Below are 13,802 nucleotides of genomic sequence, written 5' to 3'. Positions count from 1 at the left end.
GACAGGCCAATCATGTCATAGTGTTCAGGAAACAACAAAACAAAACATCCCCCCCCCCCCCCCATCCTTAACAATACCCATTGTCCATTTTTTATCCTACAAATCAGACTTTTTTGTTTTCCTGTATGTTTTCCTTTTATAACCTTTCCTGACTGGGAACAACCAACATCTTTTGTCACACATTGTGCTAGATTTCTATTTTGAAGAAATGTTATAATCCTTTCCATTGTTACAACTTGACAATTTCTCCCACAATCTGATATTTACCCAACTTCACAATTTCGCCAGGAACATTTTCACCATATTCTTGCATACATTATAACTGTCATCCAGAGCTCATTTGTGTTAATCAAGACTACCCTTATGCCAGCCTACCAACAGGAGGGCAAGCCAAGAGTCTCCCTGGATGGTTTATAATACCATATCGATACGGGCAGATTTGTCCTAGCAGACATTCTTCAAATAGTGGAACTATTTGCTGACCATATACATCATTGGCCTCTAAAATGTTTGCTTTGTAGTGGGTATACAATACAATTGAGGTTGTAAGCTCTTGTTTACGGTGCATTTGCTTTGTTGTACATAAGAGAAATTCTACATTAGATTCTAGACCAACTGACTGCTAGAACTAATACATTAGTGGAGGAGGTGCTGGCAGATCCCTTTAATTCATTCTATTAGCAGACATGGTATGTGTGTATTATAATGAAGCAGTGAAGTGCCAGCATGTGTTTACTGTTGTAATTCATGTATTTGACAGGTCAGCTCTTTACCAAACTATTCTTTTCCTAAAGAGGTGAAAATTGTGGAAGTGGGACCTAGGGATGGCCTGCAGAATGAAAAGGTATGCACCATCTCTATGTATTCTTCCTCCAGGTGAGAATGATAAATATGTACAGACTTTTAATTTTACATTTAGCCAGGCACCAGTTAGGCAGTGATTTTTTACGAACATTTCTTAGGATTCTAATGTTTTAGTGCAGTGTTTCTCTAGCACAGTCGTCAATTACCCCCAACAGGTCATGGGTTGAGGATATCCCTACAGAGAACACTGACCATGTTTATATCTAGGGCTGCACGATTTGGGGAAAATGTGTGATAGCTATTGTAGAGGTAAATATTGCGATTGTGATATAATTAACAAACGGTGAAACCCCACCCAATTTTATATTTAATCTCCCCCATTTCATTTCAACCACCCATTTAATTTCAACCCCCCATTTTGTGTCCACACCCCATGTCACGTCACCCCTTGTGTCACGCCTCCCCCATGTCACGTCCCCCCTATATCACATCTCCCCCCATGTCACATCTCCCCCCATGTCACATCTTCCCTCTTGTCACACCCCGCCCCCCTTGTCACATCTTTTGGTACAGTCCTGTGTCCTATAGGACTTCTATCCCCCAGTTTCACATTCCCCCCATTTCACGTCTATTCCACCATTTTATGTCCATTTCACATTTCCCTCCCATTTCATTTCTATGTTATGTCCACACCCCCATTTAACATTCCCCATTTATTGTCAATCCCCCATATCTACCCCCATGTCACATCCCCCACCATTTCATGTCTGTCCACATTTTACATATCCCAATTCATCTCAATCCCCCATGTCATATCTCTCCTTTGTCACATCCCTCCCCCTATGTTTTGTCCCTCCCATGTCACATCCCCCATCACATCCTTACTCCATTATACCCCCTATGTCACATCCCCCCCAACCCCGTCATATCTCCCGGTGCAGTCCGGTGTCTTATGGGACTTACAGGACCTTCCTGCTCAGCTAATCACTGACCTGACACATGTTACCGCTGCAGCCATTGATTGGCTTAGCGGGAAAGGTCCTGAAACCAGTTGATTGTCGAGAGCACAGGGAAGATACAACTCGGAGGTAAAAGGGATATGAGGCAGGCCTACGGAGACAAAGGATAGGTGAGCATCATGTTTTTTATGTTTCCCCTGCACCCCTATTATTACTAAGGACAGTGTTTCCCAACAACGGCGCCTCCAGCTGTTGCAGAACACAACTCCCAACATGCCCAGACACCCAAAGGCTGTCTGGGCATGCTGGGACTTGTAGTTTTGCAACAGCTGGCGGCACCTTGGTTGGGAAACACCGACTTAGCATTTGAATTTTGCTAATTGCAAATTTTCCCAGAGGGCCATATTGACATATCACAATTATTAGGATGCGATTCTGATATATTGTGCAGCCCTAATTATATGACATTTAAAAGCCTAAGGAGATCCAGAAAACATGACCTGACTTCCTGCATGGGAAACTGTTTTGACAGATGTTTGTTTCTATTTTGCAGACTATTGTTCCAACTGAAGTTAAGGTCCAACTGATTAATATGTTATCTGAGTCTGGACTACAGGCAATAGAAGCAACAAGCTTTGTGTCTCCAAAATGGGTCCCACAGGTATGTGAAAAAGGTCACCAGGAAAACCTCTTAAAGGACATGTCCGGTGCTCACTTTTCTTATTTTATCCGTTCCTGGCTGAAAAATAAAAGAAAACAAATTTTCTCTTACCTGCCTAGGCTCCCCCGGTGCTTCAGTACAGGTGTTCGGTCCCCGGGCTGTATTCTTCTTACTTCCTGTTAGCCCGGCACGTCACACGGAGCTTCAGCCTATCTCTGGCCGAGGCGGCACATCGCTGCAGCCGGTGATAGGCTGAAGCTCCGTGTGACGTGCCGGGCTAACAGGAAGTAAGAAGAATACAGCCCGGGGACCGAACACCTGTACTGAAGCACCGGGGGAGCCTAGGCAGGTAAGAGAAAATTTGTTTTCTTTTATTTTTCAGCCAGGAACGGATAAAATAAGAAAAGTGAGCACCGGACATCTCCTTTAAAGGAGCTCTTCGTCCCCATCCTCTTCATTACCAGGGACAACTCTGAACGTTTTGTAGTGGCTTCTCCTGGTACTACATATAGCTCAGTCTCATACACTTGAATGGAAGTGAGCTCTGTCCAGTACGAGACACAGCCACAACAATGAAAAGCTATGAATGTGATGTTTATCGCTGATCACCTAGGGTTATGGCCTGTAGTTCAGCTTTTTCTGCGTGGTCATATATGCTCAGTTCTTGGAAGTAATGCGAGAGGCTCAGCAGTGGAGGAGCACAATAGGAACTGCTTAACCCCTTAAGGACATAGCGTTTTTCCATTTTTGCACTCTAGTTTTTTCTCCTTAATTTTTTAAAAATCGTAACCCTTTCAATTTTGCACCTAAAAATGCATGTGATGGCTTATTTTTTGCGCCACCAATTCTACTTTGTAATGACATCAGTCATTTTACCCAAAAATTTTGGGCAAAACCAAACAAAAAATCCTTGTGCGACAAAATTGAAGAAAAAAATGCAATTTTGTAATTTTGGGGGCTTCTGTTTCTACGCAGTGCATTTTTTGGTAAAAATTACACCTCTTTATTCTGTAGGCCCATACGATTAAAATGATACCCTACTTATATAGGTTGGATATTGTCGTACTTCTGAAAAAAATCATAACTACATGCACGAAAATTAATACGTTTAAAAGTGTCATCTTCTAACCCCTATAACTTTTTTATTTTTCCCCATACGGGGTAGTGTGAGGGCTCATTTTTTTGCGCCGTGATCTGAAGTTTTTATCGGTAACATTTTTGTTTTGATCTAACTTTTTGATCGCTGTTTATTCGATTTTTTTGGAGGGTATAAAAAGTGACCAAAAATACGCTATCTTGGACTTAGGAATGTACGCCATTGACTGTGCCGTTTAAATCTGTTCCTTATACGTTGTAAATTATCTGTTACTTTTATTCAATGAAATAAATATGACAATACAAAATATAACAACATTAGATATGTGTTGGTTAAGCTATGTAATTCCATAGTAATATGTGGCTAGTGGAGCTGCTGGTACTTGTGCTTGCCTGCATTACTCTGTCTTTGGTGCCTGCTATAGTGCTGCTCCTCTACATCTCATCTCCAGACTGTGTGAGCTGCTGGGACTTATAGTACTGTACTTACTGCTTCGGTTCCTGGGGCCTGCTGTGGTACCGCCCTTCTACATCTCATACACAGGCGGTGTACACTGCTGGAGCTTGTGGTGCTGTATCTCCTGGTGCCTGCGGGGTGCCGTTGCATTACTTCTCCTCTACTGCCTGTCTCCTGCTGGGACTTGTGGTGCGGTGCTTATACTTACTGGACTGTTCCACTTACCAAGCATTGCAACTTTGGGTGGTCCGCGGGGCAGGTCCAAGAAGTCTAAACATGCTGCTGAGGCTGCCAGACAATCCTCGGAGGATGAGGCCTCTTTTGATGAGGCGCACTCTCAGGCAAGGGGGCACTCAAGAAGGGACTACTGTCTTGCCACGCCTTTGGCTTCCAAGGTCTCTGCTCACGCTGCCAAGGCCCTTAGCCAATTCTCTATACCTTCGGAGGAGATGGCACGGGAGTCACCTGAACTGACTCCTTCGCTGTTTGCTGGCTCTCCTAGCCCCGAGCGGTGCTGCTCCCGCACCATGCTACATGTACTGCTGCATTGGTGGATCAGAAGTTTACGGAGTTGCTTGCAGCCTTTACCACTTGCCAGACTCCTATGATCGCTAAGGAGCATGAGTTGTTACAGGAGTTCGTGGTCCTTCGTCATGAGACACAAAAACTGCGCAAACATAGGGAGGAGGTGGAATGCTGGGATTCTATAGTTGAAAACTGTCCTGGACCGTGCTGATGACATGGAAAATCTCTTAGGCGCAATATTATTTGCCTGGTGAGACTTCCGGAGAAGGCAGAGGGGTCAGACCCTGTGGCGTTTCTGGAGTTGTGGTTGAAGGAGATCCTGCCGGTTGACACTTTCTCACCATACTTCACTGTGGAGAGGGGGCATAGGGTGCCGGGCAGACCCTCATGGAGCTCCTCATAGACCGTTTCTTGCAAAATTGCTACACTTCAGAGATCAGGATGCAATCCTGCGAGCTGTACGCATAAAAGGGGATGTGCACTATAATGACAGTAGAGTTGCCTTTTACCCAGACTTCTCAGTGGAGTTACGTAAACAAAGTATCAAGTTCACTGAGGTGCGCCTTCGACTCCGCACTACGGGATATCGCTATGCCATGCTGTTCCCTGACCAGATGGGCTTTATGCCAGGGAGAGCCACAGATATTAACCCCTTAAGGACAATGGACCTACTCCTACGCCCCCGTTTCAGAGTCCTTAAGGACCGAGGACGTAGGAGTACGTCCTGTCCATTCCCGGCCCCCCGCCGCTAGCCGGAGGGGAGCCGGTGCCCGATGCCTGCTGAAATTGATCAGCAGGCATCGCGGCATATCGCCCAGGGGGGTCATGATGACCCGCCATGTCGGCGATGGCCGTAGATCGCTGAACAATTCAGCCCAGCGATCTGTGGCGGATTCCGGGTCAATCGGGTCTCCAGTGACCCGGAATTACTGGCTGATCGGGGCCGTCTCTGAAGGCCCAGAACAGCCATAGCCAGCAGGGGTGAGATCGCCCTGATTCGTCTGCCGGTTTACCGGCCGACCAATCAGGACACCTGCTGCAGGTGTCACTCCCGCAACCCGCTCCGCCCCTCTTCCGAAGGACGTGATCGGGTGCAGGAAGAAGACCTCGGGAGCTGGGGACCCCAATCCCCGGCGTCAGTGTTGGGATCGGGGCCCCAGGAGTGGCGGCGGCGAGGGACTGACCTGCAGCAGAGCAGCAGTTGAAGGTAATTGACAGCCTCCTGCTGTTGCTTAGCAACAGCTCCCAGCATGCAAAAAGGAGCATGCTGGGACTTATAGTTTTGCAACAGCTGGACGCACATTTTTCTATGGAAAAGTGTACCTTCAGCTGTTGTATAACTACAACTCCCAGCTTGCACAATCAGCTAAAGTGCATGCTGGGAGTTGTAGTGGTGCATCTGCTGGTTGCATAACTACTCCCAGCATGTACGTTGGCTGTCTGTGACTGCTGAGAGTTGTAGTTTTGCAACAGCTGAAGGCACACTGGTTGTGAAACACTGAGTTAAGTAGCAAACCAGTGTGTCTCCAGCTGTTGCATAACTACAATCCCCAGCCAAAGTAGAATGCCTCCAGCTGTTGCATAACTACAAGTTCCAGCATGCCCTTCCGCTGTCCGTACATGCTGGGGGTTGTAGCTTTTGCAACAGCTGAAGGCACACTGGTTGCAAAACACTGAGTTTGTTACCAAACTCGGTGTTTCACAACCAGTGTGCCTCCAGCTGTTGCAAAACTACAGCTCCCAGCATGCACTGATAGACCATACATGCTGGGAGTTGTAGTTTTGCAATAGCTGGATGTTTCTCCCCCCCCCCCCCCCAATGTGAATGTACAGGGTACACTCACATGGGCGGAGGTTTACATAAGTATCCGGCTGCAAGTTTGAGCTGCGGCAAATTTTCTACCGCAGCTCAAACTGCCAGCGAGAAACTACTGTGAACCCCTGCCCGTGCGACTGTACCCAAAAACACTACACTAACACACAATAAAATAAAAAGTAAAAAACACTACATATACACATACCCCTACACAGCCCCCCTCCCCAATAAAAATGAAAAACGTCTGGTACGCCACTGTTTCCAAAACGGAGCCTCCAACTGTTGCAAAACAACTACTCCCAGTATTGCCAGATAGCCACTGACTGTCCAGGCATGCTGGGAGTTTTACAACAGCTGGAGGCACCCTGTTTGGGAATCACTGGCGTAGAATACCCCTATGTCCACCCCTATGCAAATGTGGGAATTTCGGTCCCCGCCGCGCGCCGGGCGGGGACCGGGCCGGGGTGACTGCTGATATCTATCAGCAGGCACCCCGTGCAAATGCCCAGGGGGGTCATCAGACCCCCCCATTTCGCCGATCGGCGCAAATTGCAAGTGAATTCACACTTGCGATTTGCGCCGATTCCGGGTCATTCGGGTCTATGGTGACCCGGTGACCCGGAATAGAAGGGGGATCGTGGTTGTCTAAGACACCCACGATCCCCCTGTAGCGATAGGAGTGAGGTGGCAGGGTTGCCACCCCTCCTATCTCTGCTATTGGTGGTCTAAACGCGACCACCAATAGCAGATTAGGGGCGGGGGGGTTTACTTTCATTTTCCCCGTTCTGCCCACCCACAATAGGCGGGGCAGTACGGGGAAATGACGGGGACCGAACGCCGAAGATCCACTTACCCGTCGGTGGAATCTGTGGGACCGGATCGGCAGAAGAGGACGGCTCCCTGGATCCGACGGAAGCCGGTAAGTTGCCTAGCAACATCTAGAAGGCTACAGTCTGAGACTGTAGCCCTCCAGATGTTGCAAAACTACAACTCCCAGCATGCCCAGACAGCTGCTGGGCATGGTGGGAGATGCAGTTTTGCAACAGCTGGAGGTCTACAGTTTCGAGACCACTGCACAGTGATCTCTATACTGTAGCACTCTAGATCTTGCAAAACTATAACTCCCCGCATGCCCACATAGCTATTTGCTGTCTGTGCATGCTGGAATTTGTAGTTTTGCAACATCTGGAGGTCCACAGTTTGGAGATCACAGTGCAGTGATCTCTATCTGTAGCCCTCCAGATGTTGCAAAACTGCAAATCCCAGCATGCCGAAACAGCTGTCTCGGCATGCTGGGAGTTGTAGTTGTGATCCCTCCAGCTGTTGCATAACTAGATCTCCCAGCATGCCCTTCGGCGATCAGTACATGCTGGGAGTTGTAGTTTTGCAACAGCTGGAGGCACACTGGTTGGAAAATACTGAGTTAGGTAACAGAACCTAACTGAAGGTTTTCCAACCAGTGTGCCTCCAGCTGTTTCAAAACTACAACTCCCATCATGCACGGTCTGTCAGTACATACTGGGAGTTGTAGTTTTGAAACAGCTGGAGGTTTGCCCCCCCCATGTGAACGTACAGGGTACATTCACACGGGCGGGTTTACAGTAAGTTTCCTGCTTCAAGTATGAGCTGCGGCAAATTTTTCGCCGCAGCGCAAATTTTTAGCGGGAAGCTCACTGTAACCCGCCAGTGTGACTGTACCCTAAAAACACTACACTACACTAACACATAATAAAGGGTAAAACACTACATATACACCCCCTTACACTGTCCGACCAATAAAAATGAAAAATGTATTGTACGGCAGTGTTTCCAAAACGGAGCCTCCAGCTGTTGCAAAACAACAACTCCCAGCATTTCCGGACAGCCACTGACTGTCCATGCATGCTGGGAGTTTAGCAACAGCTGGAGGCACCCTGTTTGGGAATCACTGGCGTAGAATACCCCTATGTCCACCCCTATGCAATCCCTAATTTAGTCCTCAAATGCGCATGGCACTCTCTCACTTCAGAGCCCTGTCGTATTTCAAGGAAACAGTTTAGGGCCACATATGGGGTATCTCCGTACTCGGGAGAAATTGTGTTACAAATTTTGGGGGGCTTTTTATCCTTTTACCCCTTATGAAAAGGAAAAGTTGGGGGCTACACCAGCCTGTCAGTGTAAAAAAAATTAAAATTTTACACTAACATGCTGGTGTTGTCCTTTACTTTTTATTTTCACAAGTGTTAAAAGGAAAAAAAGACCCCCAAAATTTGTAACCCCATATGTGGGCGTAAAATGCTCTGCGGGCGCATAACATGGCTCAAGAGTTAGAGCGCACTATGTACATTTGAGGCCTAAATTGGTGATTTGCACAGGGGTGGCTGATTTTACAGCGGTTCTGACATAAACGCAAAAAAATAAATACCCACATGTGACCCCATTTTGGAAACTACACCCCTCACGGAAAGTAACAAGGGGTATAGTGAGCCTTTACACCCCACAGGTGTTTGATGAATTTGGATGGAAAAATGAAAAAAAAAAAAAAATTTCACAAAAATGCTGGTGTTACCCAAAATTTTTCATTTTCACAAGGAAACATAGGAAAAAAGCCCCTCAAAATTTGTAACCCCATTTTTTCTGAGTAAGAAAATACCCCATATGTGGATGTAAAGTGCTCTGCTGGCGAACTACAATGCTCAGAAGAGAAGGAGCACCATTGGGAATTTGAAGATAAAATTTGTCCGGCATTGAAGGCTACGTGTGTTTACAAAGCCCCCATAGAGCCAGAACAATGGAACCCCCCACATATGACCCAATTTTGGAAACTACACCCCTCACGTAATGTAATAAGGGGTACAGTGAGCATTTACGCCCCACAGGTGTCTGACAGATTTTTGGAACAGTGGTCCGTGAAAATGAAAAATGTAATTTTTTTGTTTGCACAGCCCACTGTTCCAAAGATCTGTCAAACTCCAGTGGGGTGTAAATACTCACTGCACCCCTTATTAAATTCTGTGGGTGGTGTAGTTTCCAAAATGGGGTCACGTGGGGGGGGGTCCACTATTCTGGCACCACGGGGGGGCTTTGTAAATGCACATGGCCCCCGACTTCTATTCCAACCAAATTCTGTCTTCAAAAGCTTCTCTTCTGAGCATTGTAGTGCGCCAGCAGATCACTTGATGTCCACACTTTTGGTATTTCCATACTCAGAAGAAATGGGGTTACAAATTTTGGGGGACATTTTCTCCTATTACCCCTTGTAAAAATATAAAATGTGGGGGAGAACCAGCAATTTAGTAAAAAAAAATTATTTTTTTTCATTTACACATCCGACTTTAGCAAAAAGTCGTCAAACACCTGTGAGGTTTTAAGGCTCACTGTACCCCTTGATGTGTTCCTTGAGGGGTCTAGTTTCTAAAATAGTATGCCATGTGTTTTTTTTTTTTTTTTGCTGTTCTGGCACCATAGGGGCTTCCTAAATGCGACATGCCCCACAAAAACCATTTCAGAAAAACTCACTCTCCAAAATCCCATTGTTGCTCCTTCCCTTCTGAGCCCTCTACTGCACCCGCCGTACACTTGACATACACATATGAGGTATTTCCTTACTCGAGAGAAATTGGGCTACACATTTTAGGAAGATTTCTCTCCTTTTACCCCTTGTAAAAATTCAAAAACTGGGTCTACAAGAACATGCCAGTGTAAAAAATGAAGATTTTGAATTCTCTCCTTCAATTTGCTGCTATTCCTGTGAAACACCTAAAGGGTTAACAAACCTTTTGAATGTCATTTTGAATACTTTGAGGGGTGCAGTTTTTATAATTGGGTAATTTGTGGGGTATTTCTAATATGAAGACCCTTCAAATCCACTTCAAAACGGAACTGGTCCCTGAAAAATTTTGATTTAGAACATTTTTTGAAAAATTGGAAAATTGCTGCTGAACTTTGAAGCCCTCTGGTGTCTTCCAAAAGTAAAAACTTGTCAACGTTATGATGCAGTCATAAAGTAGACATGTTGTATATGTGAATCAATATATAATTTATTTGGCATATTAATTTTCCTTATAAGCAGAGAGCTTCAAAGTAAAAAAAATGCTAAATTTTCAATTTTTTCATCAAATTTTGGAATTTTTCACCAAGAAACGATGAAAGTATCGACAAAATTTTACCACTAACGTAAAGTAGAATATGTCACGAAAAAACAGTCTCGGAATCAGAATCATAACTAAAAGCATTCCAGAGTTATTAATGCTTAAAGTGACAGTGGTCAGATGTGCAAAAAATGGCCGGGTCCTACAGTGAAAATTGGCTGGGTCCTTAAAGGGTTAAGGTTCACATTACCCCTTGTTATGTTCCCCGATGGGTCTAGTTTCCAAAATGGTATGCCATGTGTTTTTTTTTTTTTTTTTTTTGCTGTTCTGGCACCATAGGGGCTTCCTAAATGCGGCATGCCCCCAGAGCAAAATTTGCTTTCAAAAAGCCAAATGTGACTCCTTCTCTTCTGAGACCTGTAGTGCGCCAGCAGAGCACTTTTCACCCCCATATGGGGTGTTTTCTGAATCGGAAGAAATCGGGCTTCAAATTTTGGGGGGTATTTTCTGCTATTACCCTTTTTAAAAATGTAAAATTTTTGGGAAACCAAGCATTTTAGGTAAAAAATATATATATATTTTTTTTTACATATGCAAAAGTCGTGAATCACCTGTGGGGTATTAAGGTTCACATTACCCCTTGTTATGTTTCCCGAGGGGTCTAGTTTCCAAAATGTTATGCCATGTGTTTTTTTTTTTTTTTTTTTTTGCTGTCCTGGCACCATAGGGGCTTCCTAAAGGTGACATGCCCCCCCCAAAACCATTTGTCGCTCCTTCCCTTCTGAGCCCTCTACTGCGCCCGCCGAACAATTAACCTAGACATATGAGGTATGTCCTTACTCGAGAGAAATTGGGTTTCAAATACAAGTAAAAATTTTCTCCTTTTTGCCCCTTACAAAAATTCTAAAATTGGGTCTACAAGAACATGCAAGTGTAAAAAATGAAGATTTTGAATTTTCTCCTTCACTTTGCTGCTATTCCTGTGAAACACCTAAAGGGTTAAAACACTTACTGAATGTCTTTTTGAATACTTTGGGGGGTGCAGTTTTTATAATGGGATCATTTGTGGGGTATTTCTAAGATGAAGACCCTTCAAATCCACTTCAAAACTGAACTGGTCACTGAAAAATAGTGAATTTAAAAATTTTGTGAAAAATGTCAAAATTGCTGCTGAACTTTGAAGCCCTCTGGTATATGTGAACAAAAAAAAAAATATTTGGAATATCCATTTTCCTTACAAGCAGAGTGCTTCAAAGTTAGAAAAATGCAAAATTTTCATTTTTTTCATCAAATTTGGGGATTTTTCACCAAGAAAGGATGCAAGTTACCATAAAATTTTACCACTATGTTAAAGTAGAATATGTCACAAAAAAAAACATTCTCGGAATCAGAATGATAAGTAAAAGCATTCCAGAGTTATTAATGTTTAAAGTGACAGTGGTCAGATGTGCAAAAAACGCTCTGGTCCTTAAGGTGTAAAATGGCCTGGCCCTTAAGGGGTTAATGTCAAGCACTTGCATCTTAATATAGCCTCTGCAGAAGAGGTTGCCTCTGGGGGATATGTAGTTAGCCTAGATGTGTATAAGGCTTTTGACTCTGTGAAATGGGTGTATCTTCGGGGTGTCCTAGGGGTCCTTCGGTTTGGTCCACTATTTCGGGCGTGGGTACGCTTGCTATATGATAGCCCTCTAGCCAGGGTACGAACCAATCTGGAGGTCTCGGAGTCTTTCCAGCTGGGTAGGGGTACGTGGCAGGGCTGTCTCCCTTTTTATTTGCCCTGGCAGTAGAACTGCTAGTGGCGGCCATCCAATCGTCCTCTTGTATACAGGGGGTACGTAGGGGTTCCCTAGAGGAGAAAGTAAGTATCCATGTACGCAGATGGGAATAGAGAGGGCGCTACCTAGCGCATTACCACTAAAAACAAGGGTGAACAGAGGTAATTACAATGCTCACCCAGGATGTTACACTCGCCAAGTGTAACAATGGAAAAGGGCTTGTGTGTAAGTATGCCGGCAGCCGGTACACCTTAGAACAGATTCACAAAGAAACAAGGAGCCTCCAAGGAGGTGGCGGACATCAAGAGGTGCTGGACACACTCAGAGGGTAAAATCCACTTTAATCACCCATCATGCAATGCGTTTCACAGATTATCTGCTTCATCAGGCATTGATGCCTGATGAAGCAGATAATCTGTGCAAAGCATTGCATGATGGGTGATTAAAGTGGATTTTACCCTCTGAGTGTGTCCAGTGCCTCTTGATGTCTGCCACCTCCTTGGAGGCTCCTTGTTTCTTTGTGCATGTACGCAGATGACACACTGGTTTATTTGGCTGATGTCCAGGGTTCCCTGGTGGCCTTGTTTGTTCTCTTAGACAAATTTAGTTCCTTCTCTGGTCTCAAGGTTATTGGGCTAAGTCTTCCCTGAAGCCACTGTCGATGGCAGTGAACCCCATTTTGTCTCTTCCTCATGGGTTGCAAACAGTTACTCAATTTAGATATTTGGGAGTGGAGGTTTCTGCGTGTGTGAGGGACTATATAAGGTTGAACTTAGATCCGGTTTTGTCGCTGGTGTCAGTCAAACGTCTGAGATATTTCTCAGGGCCCGTCTGCTGCTGGAGCTTTACATTACAAAGTTTATAGTAAGCTAGTAAGCATGTGTATAAGCGTGCATTCACGTTTTGGGTATCATTGCCAGACCCATGCTGCACCCCTTTTCTTTTGAATGTGTCGGACAGAGTCAGCTAGTGACTCCTGTCAGCTAATTTTTGGACCGTTTCCAGTTTTGTTGCCGGACTGAAACTGCGGCATACCAAAATCTTCAGTCCGGCAACAAAACCGCATATGGCAGGGATACAGCATTGGCCGGTTTTTAAATTCTCCAGCCAGATCCCCTAAATGTGATGTGAATGAGCCCTAACTGGAGGTAGACTTATTTATGGCCACAGTACTGAAATACAATTGTATTAAATGGTTAACTTCTCTCTCACTTAGATGGCAGATCATATAAGTATAATGCATGGAATAAAGAAGTTCCCCAATGTCAGCTACCCTGTTTTGACCCCAAATCTCACAGGATTCCAGAAGGCGGTATGTTCTTTTATTTTTTTAACTTGCTGTATTAAATTGAAGAACATTAGGTCTAGGCTTTTTTCCTGTCTGTGTTTCCATGCATTTATTTACAATGAAGACACAATAAGGTTATAAATTCTTTGTCACTTCTTATAGCAGCCCAAACGTCTCTTTGTTTATCTAATATTAACTGAATATTTCTGCTCGAATGATATTTAAGGCATGTCTCAAGACCTGTTCGGATGATACATGACACAAGCATTTCAGACTGCTCAAGTGCCACAAAGAGAGATATTCAGACAGCCACTTCTGCTCTTTTTATATTCTTATTATGGCATCTTTCAGT

General features: G+C 44.7%; 1 protein-coding gene across 4 annotated transcripts in view; it reads left to right on the top strand.

Moving 5' to 3' along the window:
• The window catches only part of HMGCL (3-hydroxy-3-methylglutaryl-CoA lyase), a 29,197-nt gene that overhangs the window by 5,373 nt on the left and 10,022 nt on the right, over positions 1-13,802 (top strand). For 2 of the 4 annotated variants that reach the window (XM_056572972.1, XM_056572968.1), the window contains exons 2-4: positions 761-844; positions 2,317-2,424; positions 13,379-13,474. In XM_056572972.1, coding sequence (XP_056428947.1) covers positions 2,356-2,424; positions 13,379-13,474 — 165 coding nt within the window. In that variant the 5' untranslated portion in view covers positions 761-844; positions 2,317-2,355. Of the gene's footprint in view, positions 1-760; positions 877-2,316; positions 2,425-13,378; positions 13,475-13,802 lie in introns of those variants that run through there. The other 2 variants (XM_056572971.1, XM_056572970.1) reach the window with 2 other exon arrangements.

The sequence above is a fragment of the Hyla sarda genome, chromosome 4 (assembly GCF_029499605.1).
Source record: "Hyla sarda isolate aHylSar1 chromosome 4, aHylSar1.hap1, whole genome shotgun sequence".
In the NCBI taxonomy this organism is placed as follows: Eukaryota; Metazoa; Chordata; class Amphibia; order Anura; family Hylidae; genus Hyla; species Hyla sarda.
The sequence above is the reverse complement of the archived record's forward strand: the minus strand, read 5'-3'. Positions and strand labels throughout refer to the sequence as shown.